This window comes from Cervus canadensis, chromosome 28, assembly GCF_019320065.1.
Source record: "Cervus canadensis isolate Bull #8, Minnesota chromosome 28, ASM1932006v1, whole genome shotgun sequence".
Classification (NCBI taxonomy): Eukaryota; Metazoa; Chordata; class Mammalia; order Artiodactyla; family Cervidae; genus Cervus; species Cervus canadensis.
The window spans coordinates 36650267-36667155 of NC_057413.1; the positions used below are offsets into that span (position 1 = coordinate 36650267).

The 16889-nt window shown below is 36.7% G+C and overlaps 1 protein-coding gene across 3 annotated transcripts in view; it reads left to right on the forward strand.

Moving 5' to 3' along the window:
* Positions 1-16889, forward strand: part of HMGCLL1 (3-hydroxymethyl-3-methylglutaryl-CoA lyase like 1) — a 189637-nt gene that overhangs the window by 74632 nt on the left and 98116 nt on the right. The window contains exons 1-3 of one of the 3 annotated variants that reach the window (XM_043450436.1): positions 5145-5205; positions 11086-11181; positions 14021-14169. In XM_043450436.1, the coding sequence (XP_043306371.1) occupies positions 11086-11181; positions 14021-14169 (245 nt within the window). In that variant the 5' untranslated portion in view covers positions 5145-5205. Of the gene's footprint in view, positions 1-5144; positions 5206-11085; positions 11182-14020; positions 14170-16889 lie in introns of those variants that run through there. The other 2 variants (XM_043450434.1, XM_043450435.1) reach the window with 2 other exon arrangements.

The following is a 16889-nucleotide window of genomic DNA, read 5'->3' on the forward strand; positions in this document are numbered from 1 at the left end:
AACACCGTTGACAGTGTTATTAACAAACACAAAGGCATGATATATGAGAGACAACACAGTTGAATGAAAAGAAAATTATACTGAGGACTTTGAGACTTGTTTTGACATGGGAAGACCAGGAGGGTGGTCCCCAAAGTCATTGACCTGAACAAAGAATCACTAATGCATGTTTGTTATATTTGCCTTAGGAAATGTCTAGTGGGGGTGGAAGGTGGGGTTGGGGGTGGGGGGATGTTAATGAATAAGGTGACTGGTTTCTCTGTCTGGAGCATTGGTCTCCCAGTTTATGACACACAAATCCATTGGGTGGATTGGATTTATTTTATAATTTAAGAATGAGTATTTGTAGACATTAATAGATTATGATGAAAATGGCTTGCAGGCATTCACAGTAAGAGTGTGGGGTCATTATGCTATTTGCTCAGGTCACTCTTGAGAAGCTTGTGCATTCCTTTCCTTAGAGGGCGCTACAGAGGCCCTTAGAACACAAAGATGATGCTAAATAAGGAAACAGGAAATTATACACCAGCCCAAATTAGTTTTCAGGCTTCTGGACTTAAGAAGTTTTGTGAGTATGGTGTCAGACCATTTTAGCAGCAGCAGCCAAGACAGGGTATTGGGTAGAAAAAAAAATAAAACTAGATGTTCAATTTTCCAGAGATTTCCTGTGTTTATTATTGTAAGACTGTGATTTATTAAAACTGTCTTACTTCTTCAAGCAGACCAAGATTTCCTCTGTGCTACTGAGGCTAAGATATATGGGGTTTGTGGAAAGAGTCTGTGAATGAGACAGGGTTAAAGGACCCAGTCTACAAGCTGTTCATGGCTGGGTAGAGTGTTTTCACCCACAGTTGTCAGGAAGGACTCTAGTCCCATTTTTTCCTCATTACTGAATTTACGAATGTGTTACCTTTAACAGGAGTTACTGTTCAAATTGAGTTTTGAGTTATAGGGTCTGGAACCACATTATTTACATTTGTATAGTAATCTGTGGCATGTGTTGAAGAAATGGCACATCCTGTATCCATCCCTCCTACTGTATAAGGAAAAGTATTACCATCAGCGATATCTCACTGGCCCGTGGAGACAGTAGGCGAACACCTTCTGATATTGTCTGCTCATTTAGTGAAGATCAGAATGCTGTCCTGAGTGATAGTGGGGTGAAAAGGAATCCTTCAAATATATTCCTAAAAAATTATTCCACAAAGCATATTATTGAGGGCTATAGATCCATAAGTATATTTCCTGGCAAAATATAAAGTGGTATATTAAGCAGAGACTTGATACAAAATAAATTTACCCAGAAATATGATGGTTATACTAAGAATAAGATATTCTCTGTTACACTAAGAATAAGAAGCAGTTTATACCAAACTGATCTCAAGTGTTAAGGAAAAGAAATCCCTGAAATCTTTATTTCAGATAGATTAACTACCTTGATGATAAATTGCTAAGAGCAGGGGTAGGCAATTTCATCCGGGTTGGGGGTCTCCAAAATGTTATTTGTTTTTAATCCATGAACCTTATCACCCTTAGTGTAACTTTATTTGGAATCTCAGTATATTATTTTGTTTTGTTCAATTGCCCAGTTGTGTCCGACTCTCCGTGACATGACCCCATGGACGGCAGCACGCAAGGCTTCCCTGTCCTTCACCATCTCCCCGAGCTTGCTCAAACTCATGTCCACTGAGTCAGCGATGCCATCCAACCATCTCATCCTCTGCCGTCCCCTTCTCCTCCTGCCTTCAATCTTTCCCAGCATTAGGGTCTTTTCCAATGAGATGGCTCTTTGTATCAGATGGTCAAAGTATTGGAGCTTCAGCTTCAGCATCAGTCCATTCAATGAATATTCAGGGTTGACTTCTTTTAGGATTGATTTCCTAGTCATGTGTTTTAGTAAAATTTACTAACATTAGAGATTTTTGAAAAAGGTTCCCTTCCAAATTGCAATAATTTCAGATCCACAAAATGTGGAGTCACTTCTGAATAAAAATAAAGTGAGGCTTCCCATATTGAAGTGAGGGCCTCTTGGATGCATTGATTTTGTCTCCTGCCAGCCTAAGTGGCAGTCTTTGAGAATGAAACCACTGTGATTCCCAGAATTGTTGATATCTTGACATCTTCTGAGAATTTTTAGGAACAACAGATTCCTGCGTCCTCAACTGAACAGATTCAGAACAGATTCTGTGCAGATGAGTTCAAGAAATCTTTTTTTTTTTTTTTTTAAGAACCTCAAAAATTTTGATGATAGATCAAGTTTAGGATACACTGGGTTAGATGAAAACACATACTCTTAAAACCATTCAACATGAGTGTAAGATCTTTCTAGGAACTCTTCTCTTGACATTGTGATGCAGAAAAACTTTAGCAATGACTAGGAGGAGGAGCAAGAAGATATTTAGAGGATAAGGAGGATGTACTTATCCAGGAGGAATTAGAGAGCATGCTTGGGGTCCATCCCATCTCCTGCACTTACTGGGTGATTTTCCTCAACCTTTCCATCTCTGTCTACTTCTTCTTCTACAGAAACTGTCCCTCTCATTGGATGGTTAAAAAGTGTTTAAAGAGATAATGCATGCATCTCAACACATAGAGACCTGCCCTATAGACCGGCATAAAGCAAATATTTGGCTTTATCATTAAAACATTATTAACTAACAATAAAATATTAGAATTGATGGAGAATAAGAATCATGATTCAAAGTGGATTGAATTCAAATTGAATGTAAACTAGAATAAAGGGCAAGGAGAAGAGATTTCAGTTCAATTAAACAACCAATTATTAAATGTCCCTTTTATGTGAAGTCTTTATAGAGAAAGGATTTAGCCAGGGAGAGAAATACATAAATCAGTATAAATTATACAAACTTTGGTAAGAGTAACTATAGATAGATAGATATACACAGAGAGAACTATGGTGGAAAACAGATGTGGAAATCAAGCTGGTTGTTGAGAATGCATTCTAAGAGTTTTTGAGTTGTATATTATGAATATTGGAGGGTGAAGTAAATTGACCTGATGAAAACATAAAGAATGATATCTCATTAAGAAAGAGTGTCTTAGGACTTCCCTGGTGGTCCAGTAGTTAAGATTTCATGTTTCTAATGCAAGGGGTCTGGGTTCAACCCCTGGTCGGCGAACTAGATGCCACGTGCTGCACTAAGACCTGGTACAGCCACATTAAAAGAAAGAAAGAAAGAATGTTATTTTCCCTTGCAACAATGATCAAGACTTTTTATTATTGATAAGGGTCAAAGAGGAGAGGGAAAAAGCTGGCTTGAAATTCAACATTCAAAAAACTAAGATCATGGCATCTGGTCCTATCACTTCATGGCAAATAGAAGGGGAAAAAAATGGAAGCAGTGACTGACAAAATCACTGCAGATGGTGACTGCAGCCATGAAATTAAAAGAAACATGCTCCTTAGAAGAAAAGTTATGATAAACTTGGACAGCATATTAAAAAGCAGAGACATCACTTTGCTGACAAAGGTCCTTATAGTCAAAGCTATGGTTTTTCCAGTGGTCATGTACAGATGTGAATGTTGGACCATAATGAAGACTGAGTGCTAAAGAATTGATGCTTTTGAACTGTGGTGTTAGAGAAGACTCTTGAGAGTCCTTTGAACTGCAAGGAGATCAAACTAGTCAATCATTGAGGAAATCAACCCTGAATATTCATTGGAAGGACTGATGCTGAAGCTGAAACTCCAATACTTGGACCACCTGATGCAAAAAACTGACTCATTGGAAAAGACCCTGATGCTGGGAAAGATTGAAGGCAAAAGGAGAAGGGGGCAGCAGAGGATGAGATGGTTAGGTAGCATCACCAACTCAATGGACGTGAATTTGAGCAAACTCCAGGAGATAGTAGAGGACAGAGAGCCTGGACTGTGTAGTCCACACAGTCACAAAGAGTCGGATATGGCTGAGCTACCAATGACAACAATTGGGCATTTGTTTTTATATTTTATGTTATATAATATATTTTATAGATATTAAATATATGACAATATTTTCACCAATATTCTTGGAGAACACAGCGTTGTTCAAGTAACAAAGTGTGCCTGGTTCACACAGGAGTAAAATTAAGAGTTTGTGATTAACATCCACACACTCCTATATATAAAATAATCAATAATCAACAGTAATGCTATGCTTACTGTATAGCATAGAGAAATCTACTCATTATTTTGTAATAACCTAAATGGGAAAAAGATTTGGAAGAGAATATATATATGTGTGTGTGTATATATATATATATATATATGTATAACATATGTATAATGGAATCACTTTTCTGTAAACCTAACAAAACACTGTAAATCACCTGTACTCCAATATGAAATATTACTACCAAAACATAGCTCCTGGACCTATCCTGTCCCTCTCCCACTTCATGACCTTCTAAATTACTTAGGTTTTCCTGGTTATCTTATTTTCTTTTCCCTACCTCTTCTCACCTTCCTCCTTTTACTTTATACATGATGATAAGGAATCAGGTGCAGGACTCTTGTTAGATGGCGTGAATGTCATGTCCGACTCTTTGCGACCCCATGGACTGTAGGCTGCCAGGCTTCTCTGTCCATGGAATTTTCCAGGCAAGAATACTGGAGTGGGTTGCCATTTCCTTCTCCAGGGGATTTTCCTGACCCAGGGATTGGACCCGTGTCTTCTGCATCTCCTGCACTGGCAGCTGGATTATTTACCACGGTGCCACCTGGGAAGCCCTGTTTGATGGCAGGGGAGGGACGTAATTTGAGCTCTTTAGCAAGTGAGTGGAGGGAAGGGAGGAAAGGTGGTTCAAGCTCACCATTGATGATGCTTGACTTGGTCCTGTTGCCTGGACTGCCAGGGCAGAGAGGAGAGGAGACAAAGCAGAATTTTACATTTAAGTTACAAGACCCAGTGGTACAAGAAATGGCTAAGTTATATAATATTGCAGATAATTCTGTAAAGAGAGAGTATCTTACCTTTTTTTCTTACATGAATTTTAGATTCTACTCTAAACATGTTTTCAATTTAAAAACAGTACTAACTTCAACTCTGAGTAATTCTGCTCCATCACGCAGTACAATTGCCTCATCTTCACCAGAGCCACCTTGATGCACTGAATAATTTTAAACATGCAGAACAACTCAACTCTACTTAGGAAGTTTGCAGTCTCCTTAATGAGTCATCTCCTACTGAGTTAAAACTAATAAAGGTAAAAGTATTATGTGTCATTAATGTGTGTGAGACTATCACATAAAAATTTTATAGAAAATGCTGCTTCGGTACTTACTGAACTTTACAGTGTGATATTTTGTAATTGTACTTATTCTAGGAAGAGAAAAAAAAAGTTCACCAGTGATTAGATTTTGCTCCTTTAAAAAAAGGCCTTTCTCTGATAATGAGTGATGCTGAGCATCTTTTCATGTGTTTGTTAGCCATCTGTATTTCTTCTTTGGAGAAATGTCTGTTTAGTTTTTTGGCCCATTTTTTTGATTGGGTCATTTATTTTTCTGGAATTGAGCTGCAGGAATTGCTTATATATTTTTGAGATTAATCCTTTGTCTGTTTCTTCGTTTGCCAATGTATGGCAAAAACCACTACAATATAGTAAAGTAATTAGCCTCCAACTAATAAAAATAAATGAAAAAAAAAAAAAGCCTTTTCTCCTTTAAAAAAATATTTTGCTCCTTTAAAAAAAGGCTCCTAAGTTATTTACATTTGACCTAGATAAGGGTTAGCTTAAGTATTGGTCATTATTCTAGTTTAGGTTGCAAAGAAAAATACTTCCTTATGTGTTTCATACAACTTCAGATCACATGGTATTTGTATTATTTTTTATTTTTGATATGTACACACACACACACACACAAGCACACATGCATACACATATCTTCCATTACTAGCCAAAGTGTAATATGTGTATGGTCTGCCTCAGCTTCATTTTTAATGCTATAATATTAAATATATTGTAAGTGTATAACCTTTTGAAATGTCAATATTCAAAAATTGGAAGGCATTTTAAAAGTTCATTTTAAGGGTTTCATGATATTTTAAAATTAAATTCTGTATTCCCCAATGACAAATTTTATAGTCTATTTGCAAAATGTGTACTCATATGCATTATCTTGAAATTCCAATACTCTCAGGAAATTTGAATGAGCACTTAGCAATGCTCAAACTGTACTTTAGCCGTTGCTGTTGTCTGGAGAACACATTCAAGGTGTTTAGGAGAGATTATTGTATTCAGATGATGACAAAATCTTAGTAAGATGTCTAAGTATGTGTAATGTGGAGTATCTGAAGGGCTTCTCAGGTGGCTCAATGGCAAAGATTTTGCCTGCCAATGCAAGAGACACAGGAGGCACAAACTGGATCCCTGGGTTAGGAAGATCCCCTCGAGGAGAAAATGGCAACCCACTCTAGTATTCTTGCCTAGAAAGTTCAAGAGACAGAGGAGCCTGGTTGGCTACAGTCCATAGGATTGCAAAGAGTCAGACACAGCTGAGTGACTGAGCACACACACAAGGAGTGTCCAGATATCATCACCCCATGATAGAGTTAGTAGCAAGTAAAATAAATCTCTAAGTATATGTCTAGTGCACTCTAATTATGTGACCCTTTGCATATCTTTAAGATACTTGCAAATTGTGACTGAATCTGTATCAAAATTTGGATACCAGTGAAATTAATTCACCATGGTATAGCCTGTTTGGTTGGCTGGAGAGGTATGGTGATTCCCACACAATGGCCAGATAATGGCAAATCCTGTTACTCACCAAATAATGGGAATTCTTATGATCCTAAATGAAAAGTCACAGCAAAATCTTAAAAATATGCTAATTCAAACCAGACGTAGAAAGGTTTTGTTAAAATGTCAAAATAGTACTGTAAAGGAATAGTTCTATTATTGTTTAAATAATAGTTAAACTTTAGACATTAAAATAACATCAGGACTGAAGTATAACATAAACTCCCTAAGAGTAAAAAAATAAAGTAAAGCAAGGATTTTCTACCTTTAATTGAAACCTGCTCTAGTTTATTCATTGTAATAAAATTATATCCTATCACAATTTCCTAAAGCTCTTTACATAATTGTCTTTATTGACCAAATTTAGAGAGAATACTATTATGTCTTAAATGACCTCAACATATTGTGGCTATTTTTATAAAGGAAAATGTTCTGATTTGTTGGATTCTAATTAATTAAATTAATTCTAATAAATTCTAATTTATCATAATTTCATTAAAGTATCTTCAATGATTATCAAAGTTTAGCTTTCATGACCTAAAATTTGATTTACATTCAGAATTTGGTTACTGTCATCTCTGCTTATTTTCCAGTTCTACAAATTGAAATATCTATTAAGTTGTTTTCTTACATAATTTTCTACATAAACATTCAAGATTTTTGTTAAATTACATGTAGAGTGAATTAATCACTTACATGTTAATACGACCGAAATTTCTTGAAGATTAACATTTGTCTTGTCCCCTTCATACTGTAACGCATTGCATACTTTATTCTCTAACTATGTGTTGGTTAGAGAAGCACTTTTTATTGATTCCTGTTATCACGTTAATATAAATATGTCATACATGTTTAAACATACGACATCTAGTTAGACATAAGTGTTAATAATATCGATTAGCATTCACTGCGTTGTCCTAAAACTAGCAGTAACTTTTCTTTGTGCTTGAAATTAGGAATCAATGCTCGAAATATTGTATGATGATTTGTGAGTGCCTTTTGCATGTATGCGTGTGAGAGAGACACGTGGAGAGAGAGAGATGGGGAGAGAGACAGAGCTCACGCTCTAGCCCCAGACACAGAGGCTGCATTCGTGAATGTACAGTCAGGAACTGTGTTGAAACATGCACAGATCGTAGCTGTTTTAAAAAGAAGCTCTAAGAGTGAAGATTACATGTTAAAGTAAACGCCTCCCTGATCCTGCCAGCCTCTGGGTGCTCACCGGTTTGTCTCTGGGGTCTCTTCCCAGTGTCTGTCTCTGCAGTGAAGCTTGTCAGAAGCTGATTTCTCCTCACTTGGAAACTGCCTCTCTTTTCTTCCAATTGCCCTTTGCACCTCTCTCTCCCAGGTCAATCTGTCTAAAGTGCTGCGTCTCGCCCAGTCTTCCTCCGCTAATTCAGCAGCCACTCTTCATGGCTTTCTGCTGTCTTCACAGTAAATCCTGAAGTTTTAGAATCACATGAGCTTAACTCAAGATACATCACCATGCGTTGCCCCTGTCTTAATTTATAACCTATTCCCTGATTCTTTTCTGATAATTTTTCCAGCCAGGTAGTGTATTCCTGCTGCTGTAACCTATAGTCATCTCTCCCCCTCTCCCCACCCTATTGATTCTCAGAGTTTCCACCTTTATGGCTTTGTCATGAACTGTCTGTGAATTGAGTGGTGTCAATAAACATTTGCCATGCTCATCAAATCTTAGCTTTGGAATTTGAACAGGTTACAGGAACAAAGTTATCTGTGGTCTACCATGTCTGGGGCCTCAGGCTGAATCATCTGGAGCTCCTTTAACCACAAGTTTAGGGCTTAGGGCTCGTGTTGGTGTTGGCGGGGGGCTCACTTGCTCTAAGTGGGTCTCTCGCGTGGCCTCTCCCTGTGACCGCCCTGCAGAAGCTGCTTTTTCTCGCGCAGATCCGCTGACTTTCTCATGGTGGCTCCCCCCAAAGGAGAAAGCCCTGTGGAAGCTGTGTGCTTGTTCATAAGCTAGCCTCAGAAGTCACATGGCGTGACTTCTGCTGTGTTCTGTGGGTTGAAGCAATCACAAGTCTGCCTGGGTTCCAGTGGAGGGTAAAAGCATCCATTTCTTGATGGAGATGGGTGAGGTTCTAGAAGAACATGTGGGTTTAGAAACACTGCTGTGGCCATTTAGGAAAAATTATAATGTGTCATAGCAGGGACTGCAGTTCATATCCCATATACTCTTTTAGACTATTATAGGCCCTACCAATCTTTCCCCATTCCGAACTCTTATAAACTGTGCTCTCATTCACAAGTGTGCAGCAGGTCCCCTACATACAAACGAGTTATGTTCCAAGAGTGCGTTCTTAAGCCCAGTTTGTTCATAAGTCCAATGAAGCTAGCCTAGATGCCCACCTAACCCCATCACCTATACAGTATTTTACTGTAATAGGTTTATAGTATTTTTCACACAAATAATACCCTAAAAAACAAAACACAAAAAATACAGAAAGCATTTTTAATCTTACCTTGAAAGGGAGAGTAATGCCATGCAACAGTGGGCATACAAGGGCAGCTGACGTTCGGAGAGGTGGGGGATGGCAGAGCTGAGGATGTCAGCCGCAGGAGATGGGGGCAGCCGCAGCTTCGCGCATGCTTGACGTTGGCGTCGCGGGTTCTGATTCCTTTTCGGAACCAGTGGCACATTCACATCTTTGTTAAGTTCTCAACTTGAAGATTCGTGTGTAGGGGACTTGCTGTATTTCTTTGAATTGTGAACTCTTCCTAGTGCATTTCTTGATCTCCCCAACTATACTGCACATTTCTCAGTGCAAGGACTTTACTTTCCTGTATGTATATTTCCCACATGACCTAGCATGGGGTGGGGCTTTGGACATAGTTGATGTTCAACAAACCTTTGGGTTAAAGTGAAATAGGCTTACAATAAAATAAGCCTTGGTTTTAATACATTGTAAGTGTCTGTGGTGGATGGTCTTTGTAACACATGCAGCTGTGGGGTGGGGGATGGTAGCTGTGATCTCTAAGAAATAAGTGCCCAAGGATCACGTTTTCCACAGAATTAAACGTGTTTGGATTGAATGAAAATGGAAGCTTAAGTGTCAACTAGGCGTGATGGCAGGCAATGGGAAATGCTTTTTTACATCTTAAATATTGAATTTAAAATTTTGAATATATTTAAAACGTCATTGAATGATTCCAAATATTAGTCATTGAAAGTATTTGAATTCTACTGGCATTTAACTGAGAGTCAGTAAGACCAATGGACTAATAACAGTAAATATTGCAATATTTCACCTTTAAAAAATGTACAGTTGTGTGAATAAAAGCGTTTATACTTTAATTCTGTTTTATTTGCTTCTAAATTAAAAACACTGCATGCTTATTTTAATAAGCCAAGTTATATAGAGAAAAAACAAGTCTTCCTTCAACCATTACCACACCAGAGACACACCTTTTGGTTTAGCGCATGTTTTTACAGCTTTCCCCATGTTCATTTTGTGTACTTTTGGTGTTTATACATTATTCCTTATATTTATTGTTCACGCCATAATTTGTTATTCTTCAGTATGCAGAACTTGTGGTTACATCAATGGTAATTTTTCTATAAGATGCTTATGGAGTTTGATCATCAGTTATTGCTCCAGGAGGCTAAATTACAGACTTTGTGGTGAACTGGCAAGTTTGATATTTTAATTCAAAGTTGATTTTTCTTAAATAGATTCAAAGAAAATATAGAAAATAAAGTCTTGATAGGATGAGCTTCCTGTTGTGTGCTCCACTATATGTATTAATATTTGTTCACATTACGAGAACAAATAGTAACTCAAGGATAGAACTATGTAAAGCATTATGATTGTTAGTAACTAAAACCAATAGTATACTGGGATCTCAGCCTTGTTAAATTCTTCTAATGGACATGTGTAATTTACACTTTACTAAACATTGTAAAATTTCACATGTTGAAAATTATCTGGACATAAAATTTCCACGTGGAAGATAAATGCACAGTCTTTGCCTTTCAAACTCTCCCTACTCTCAGGGGTATTGGAGGCTTGGCCATAAAATGAAAGGAAGAGAATAAAGATTAGTCAAGTGAAAACACAAGAGTTCAGAATTCCTGAGTACCTGTAATCGGTCACTTAACCAGATCCTGTTATATAATACATAAAATCCAGATCTAGTTATTATGTATTTATGACATTGAGAACTACTTATCATTAGCTATATTGACATGGTTTTGCTATTTCAAACATGAATCAGTAGAATATAATTTCCTGTATATTTATAACCTTCCTGAAAACTAAGAACATGCTCGATAGAATATTCCAAGTCTCATGTCTCCATATAACTTATTATGTATTCAAGATGGCAGATCACACTGAAGTGATGAAGGGCATTCATCAATATCCAGGAATTCGATATCCTGTCCTTACTCCCAATCTTCAGGGTTTTCACCGTGCTGTAAGTGTGCTACTAATTTTCCCTAAAATTGATATGCTTTTTATTGTAAAGATTTTTACAAAGTTAAATGGTGTGATATGTGACTCCGTTGTTATCCTGCATAAACACTATTGCTATTATACTCATGTGGGTACTTGGCGATCAATGACTTTGTGGCATTGTTGGGACTCAGATGCTCCACACAAATGGCTCTTTCAGTTTAACCATCCAAGAATTAAAACACAGAAATACAATTGTTCATTTCAATGAGATTCTTTTGAAAAGTATATTTTGTGCTTCCCTCCCTCTTAAACAAGGAGTACAAAATAAACATTTCTCAACACAATGTTATAATTATTAATGTAACTGTAGCAGATAATTGTATTTGTCACCTCTTTTGGCCTTGCTGTTGTTCCCATCCTCTTCATGAAGCTAATCACTGTCATTGGAACTAACAGCTTTCTTTATTGTCTTCTCACTTGTTTCTCCGAATCCAAGGTGACTTGGGAATTTATATGCCAAAAAGCTTTTGTGAGTATACATATCCACCTGCAATGCGGGAGATCCCAGTTCGATTCCTGGGTCAGAAAGATCTCCTGGAGAAGAGATAGGCTACCCACTTCAGTATTCTTGGGCTTCCCTTGTGCCTCAGTTGGTAAAAAATCCGCCTGCGATGAGGGAGACCTCGGTTCAATCCCTGGGTTTGGAAGATCCCCTGGAGAAGGGAAAGGCTACCCACTCCAGTATTCTGGCCTGGAGAATTCCATGGACAGTCCATGGGGTCTCAAAGAGTTGGACACGACTGAGTGACTTTCACTTTCATACTAGAAGAATCAGTGTAGCTTTAAGTAAAGGCTTGAGGTGGTATGCTTACATGGATTTTTTATAAAAGCTAAGCAGCAGCTATTTCTGATTTTAACAGACATTTTTCACTTTTGTATTTGTGACTGTGTTGCATGAAGTTGAAGTTCTGGGTCCTAGTTGAGGTATAACCTGTTAGTGTATCTTGTGAAACTACTTTTCTATTAAAAAAATTAATACAATTTTTGATTACATTGTAAATAAAGACAGAGATCTTTTAAGAAATTGTAAATATTCTGTCATCTGGTCCTAACAGAATAGGAAATGTACCTACCCTGAGAAATATATGAAAGGACACCCTCAGGATAGCTTAGAAAGTAATAGAAGCAATCTTGGCCTGGGAGCTATGCAAACTCATGTCTAAAACATGGCCCCAGGACTTCTACTGACCTTGGGATCTCCTACTAGAGATTTATCCTCTTTGAACCACAGTTTTTGCATCTGTAAATTGGTATAGTACATGCTTAGTTTAGAAGATTGTAGATTAGAAATAGGGTGTGCAAAGTACAAACAGCAACATGGGATCAGAGTAGGTGTTCAGTAAATAGAATTTTATTTTAATTTATATCAAAAAATAATGAAATGTAGTTGATTTATGGTGATGTATTCATTTCTGATGTACGGCAAAATGATTCCATTATACATATACATTATACATATTATACATATATACATTCTTTTATACATATTACATATTATACATATATTACATTATACACACATATATACATATATATACATTATACACATTCTTATACATATATACATATACATATATATGTATACATATATACACATTCTTTTAAATTATACATATTATACATATATACATATATTATACATATATACACATTCTTTTAAAATACTCTTTTCTATTATGGTTTATCATTGGATATTAAAAATAGTTCTCTGTGTTATAGAGTAGGACATTGCTGTTAATCCATAGACTTTTATTTTAAAGGTTAAGAATTTATTGTGGATAGAGGAGTGGAAGCCAATGTTTTTTTCAGTGTTGGAGGAAAGATGACAGAATTTTTGTTTTCCTAAGGTGTTAGGGTATTGGTGAGGAAGGGCAATCTAGGCACGGTGCTAGAGATATATTGATAGAAAGACTTACTCCGTCTGGAAAAGTAAGAGGCTTGACGTTTGACAATAAGTCTGTGGGAAGACTGGAGGAAGGAAGAAAGATGGCAAAGTGGGCAAAAAGGATAGTTGATTAGGTCAACATTTTGGATTTAAAGATTGGCTAGAGGGGAGGGGACTTTCTTGGCGGACCAGTGCTTAGGACTCCACGCTTCCATTGCAGGGGGCATGGGTTCGATCCCTGGAAGGGAAACCAGGATCCCTCATGCTATGCAGCACAGCCTAAATAAATAAATAAATAAAAATATAAAGTAAAAAAGACACCTACATTTACTAAAAAACAAACAAACAAAAACTGGCAAGAGGGTTAAAGAATTAGACACACAACGGTTTATTTGTCATAGTCAAAGTATGAAACAGTGGAAGGGAGGTTGAGAGATAGGGAGAAAACTGGGGGCAAAATCGAAGTGATAATTTGGAAAATTTTTTTTCTTATAGATTATAAGGAAAGAAGAAAACCAGAAAGCATTTACTATCCTCTATTTAAAAGTATATGGTCTAAAAGAAATGTTTTCCAAAGATGTTAAGAGGTTTTATTGGGATGCTGGTATTTTCCACAATTTGGGTTAAAATACTTCTGAGGATAACTTTTAGGAAAGGCAAAATTAAATTGAAATACCACCATTATATATTCTGTGATTTATGAGTGTTGTAGTTTATGGAATTATCCTGTTATAAAATATTTTTACATGCCAAAAGAGAGTATATAGCAAGTAGAGAGAAATCTAATTTTAAATTCTAAGCAGAATGCTAAAGAATACAAGTATTTCTTTACAGAGTAATTAATATTTCTTCTACTGCTTTCACTTATATTGTTGAAACTAATTAGCTTTTGCCTTTAAATTATATTTTTCAGGTTGCTGCAGGAGCAACCGAGGTATCTGTTTTTGGTGCTGCCTCTGAATCCTTTAGCAAGAAGAACATTAACTGTTCTATTGAAGAAAGTATGAAGAAGTTCGAGGAGGTTGTTAAGTCTGCAAGACACATGAATATTCCAGCACGAGGGTAATTATGAAATCCCACAAATTCTATTTAATTCATTAATGTCTGATGTTAGAACTCTTTAAGAATTATTTTGACATTGTTTTCCCACATGTAATAATATACATAGAGTATGTTATTTGCACCTTATGTGATCAGGGCTGTCATTTTATAGTTACTGCTATAACTACCTCAATAATATCACCTGAATCCTGAGGGTGTATCTAGCCTGTGGGGCATGATGTATTTGAGGTCATGGGGACCAGCATCACAGCTGACACTTTCTCATTTCATTAATTCCAAATTACCCAAATGTAGCCATGTTGTTTGGATGTCAGCCTACTATAGTGGATAGATTGGTATAAACTCATAGTAGCATTTGGAAAGTAATCATTTAATGTGGTTTCCAAATTTTTAACTTTTTATAAGAACCATGCTTTTTCTTCAAAGAATATACTGTATAGAAATTGAATAACATATGCAAACTTTAAAACTGAGAACTGCACTGGGGTGTAGGTTCACCATACCACCCATTCAGCTGACTTCTGGGCCTTCTCTGTGTGACTCCAAAGCAGCTGTATTTGGTGAAGGAGAAGAGAAAGGAAACCTGCTTTTGTTTTTGCCTTCTTTCAAGCAAGCAAGAGAGCATATCGCGCAGACAGGCTCTACACCCAGATCCATGTCTGTGAAATGTATAATAAATTCATTTTTACTTAAGAAAGAAGTTTTTTCTAACACATTAGCTAATTTTCTATTTTTATAATTATGGAAGTATGATAAACATGCCATATCATCTTAGTAATTTAAAATGCATAGTGTTTGTAAGAGAAGGCTGAATGCTGTCCCTGGGCTTCCATGCTGGTTGTCCTTCCCTTGATTGAAGTGAGCAAGGTTCAGAGTGGCAAGAAAGATCAGTCATCAATGAGAAAACAAGTGGACCCAATTTGGAGTGAGGAGATTAGAAATGGGTTGGAATTCAATCAAGGTCATTTGGAGAGTAAGTAGAATTAGATTACATTGTAGTTAGGTACTTTTTGGTTTGCTTCCTTTTTAAAACTTCTTTTCCTTTCTCCTTAGTAAATTTCCAACATGACTTTTTAAAGATATAAAGTTATTTTGTAACTAACATGTATACATAACATGTGGAGTGCATGCAAGAAAATTCAAAAACCAAGATAATCTATTTCCATAGACAGAAAATAAAGGATGTTTGTTTTTAAGGCAAAAGTCACATAACAACCAAAAATATAAAAGTTAAATAACCACCATCAAAAAGGAGAGGTGTCCTGCAAGTTCTTAAATTCAAACATACATAAGTTGTTTTGTTTTCTTCTATTTAAAAAAAAAAAGGGAAAAATGAAGAAGCTATTCTGTTTCAGTGTACGTTTATGTTTGGAGTATAGGCTATTGAGTAAAGTAATTCTCATTGAAAAGTTGAAAGAACATAAAACCTTAAGAAGTAAGGTACATATTTCAATTGGGAAGATTTTTTTTTAATGTGGAAAGATGGGTGTTCACAAATTTTATGACAACTGATTTTATCACTTTATTTTTTATAAAATAGTATAGGCAAACTTTATAAGGCTAATAGAAACCCTGAATCTCCTTTAATACTGATTGTATTAATAAAACATTTATAACATTTAATATAAAAATAAATAAAATAAAATTTAATAAATGTTTAGTACTAAATGCTAAACATTTAATATTGTCCTATCAATAAAGAAACTTCTAACCATGCTACAACCTAAGAAATTTTTCAGGATTTGATAAGATGGATATAGAAGTACAGATGAACGAGAACTAACCTACAGCAAAATGAAATCAGCAAAAGTACATCATAGTTATACTATAGACAAATGCATGTTTTCCAGTGTAGATATTCTTCCTTTGGAGCCCCAAGTCCTTGATTTTCTGAAATACTAGTCGCTTTTAGAAATAACGCCTTTCGACGGATGGATGTGAGTTCACTACTTGTGCAGTTGAAAATTATCTTCTTCTCCCCCAAACTTTCACAGACTTTAAATTAGGTCTTATTTTAACTGGAAATATAGAAGGTTCAGTTCAGTTCAGTTCAGTCGCTCAGTCGTGTCCAACTCTTTGTGACCCCATGAATCCCAGCACGCCAGGCCTTCCTGTCCATCACAAACTCCCGGAGTTTACTCACATTCATGCCCATCAAGTTGGTGAAGCCATCCAGCCATCTCATCCTCTGTTGTCCCCTTCTCCTCCTGCCCCCAATCCCTCCCAGCATCAGGGTCTTTTCCAACGAGTCAGCTCTTTGCATGAGGTGGCCAAAGTATTGGAGTTTCAGCTTCAGCATCAGTCCTTCCAGTGAACACCCAGGACTGATCTCCTTCAGGATGGAGTGGTTGGATCTCCTTGCAGTCCCAGGGACTCTCAAGAGTCTTCTCCAACACCATAGTTCAAAAGCATCAATTTTTCGGCACTCAGATTTCTTCACAGTCCAACTCTCACATCCATAGGTGACCACTGGAAAAACCATAGCCTTGACCAGACGGACCTTTGTTGGCAAAGTAATGTCTCTGCTTTTTAATATGCTATCTAGGTTGGTCATACCTTTCCTTCCAAGGAGTAAGCGTCTTTTAATTTCTTGGCTGCAGTCACCATCTGCAGTGATTTTGGAGCCCAAAAAAAATATACAATATACAGCCTTGACGTACTCCTTTTCCTATTTGGAACCACTCAATATTAAAAGGCATAGGCTATTGGTGCTCATTTTA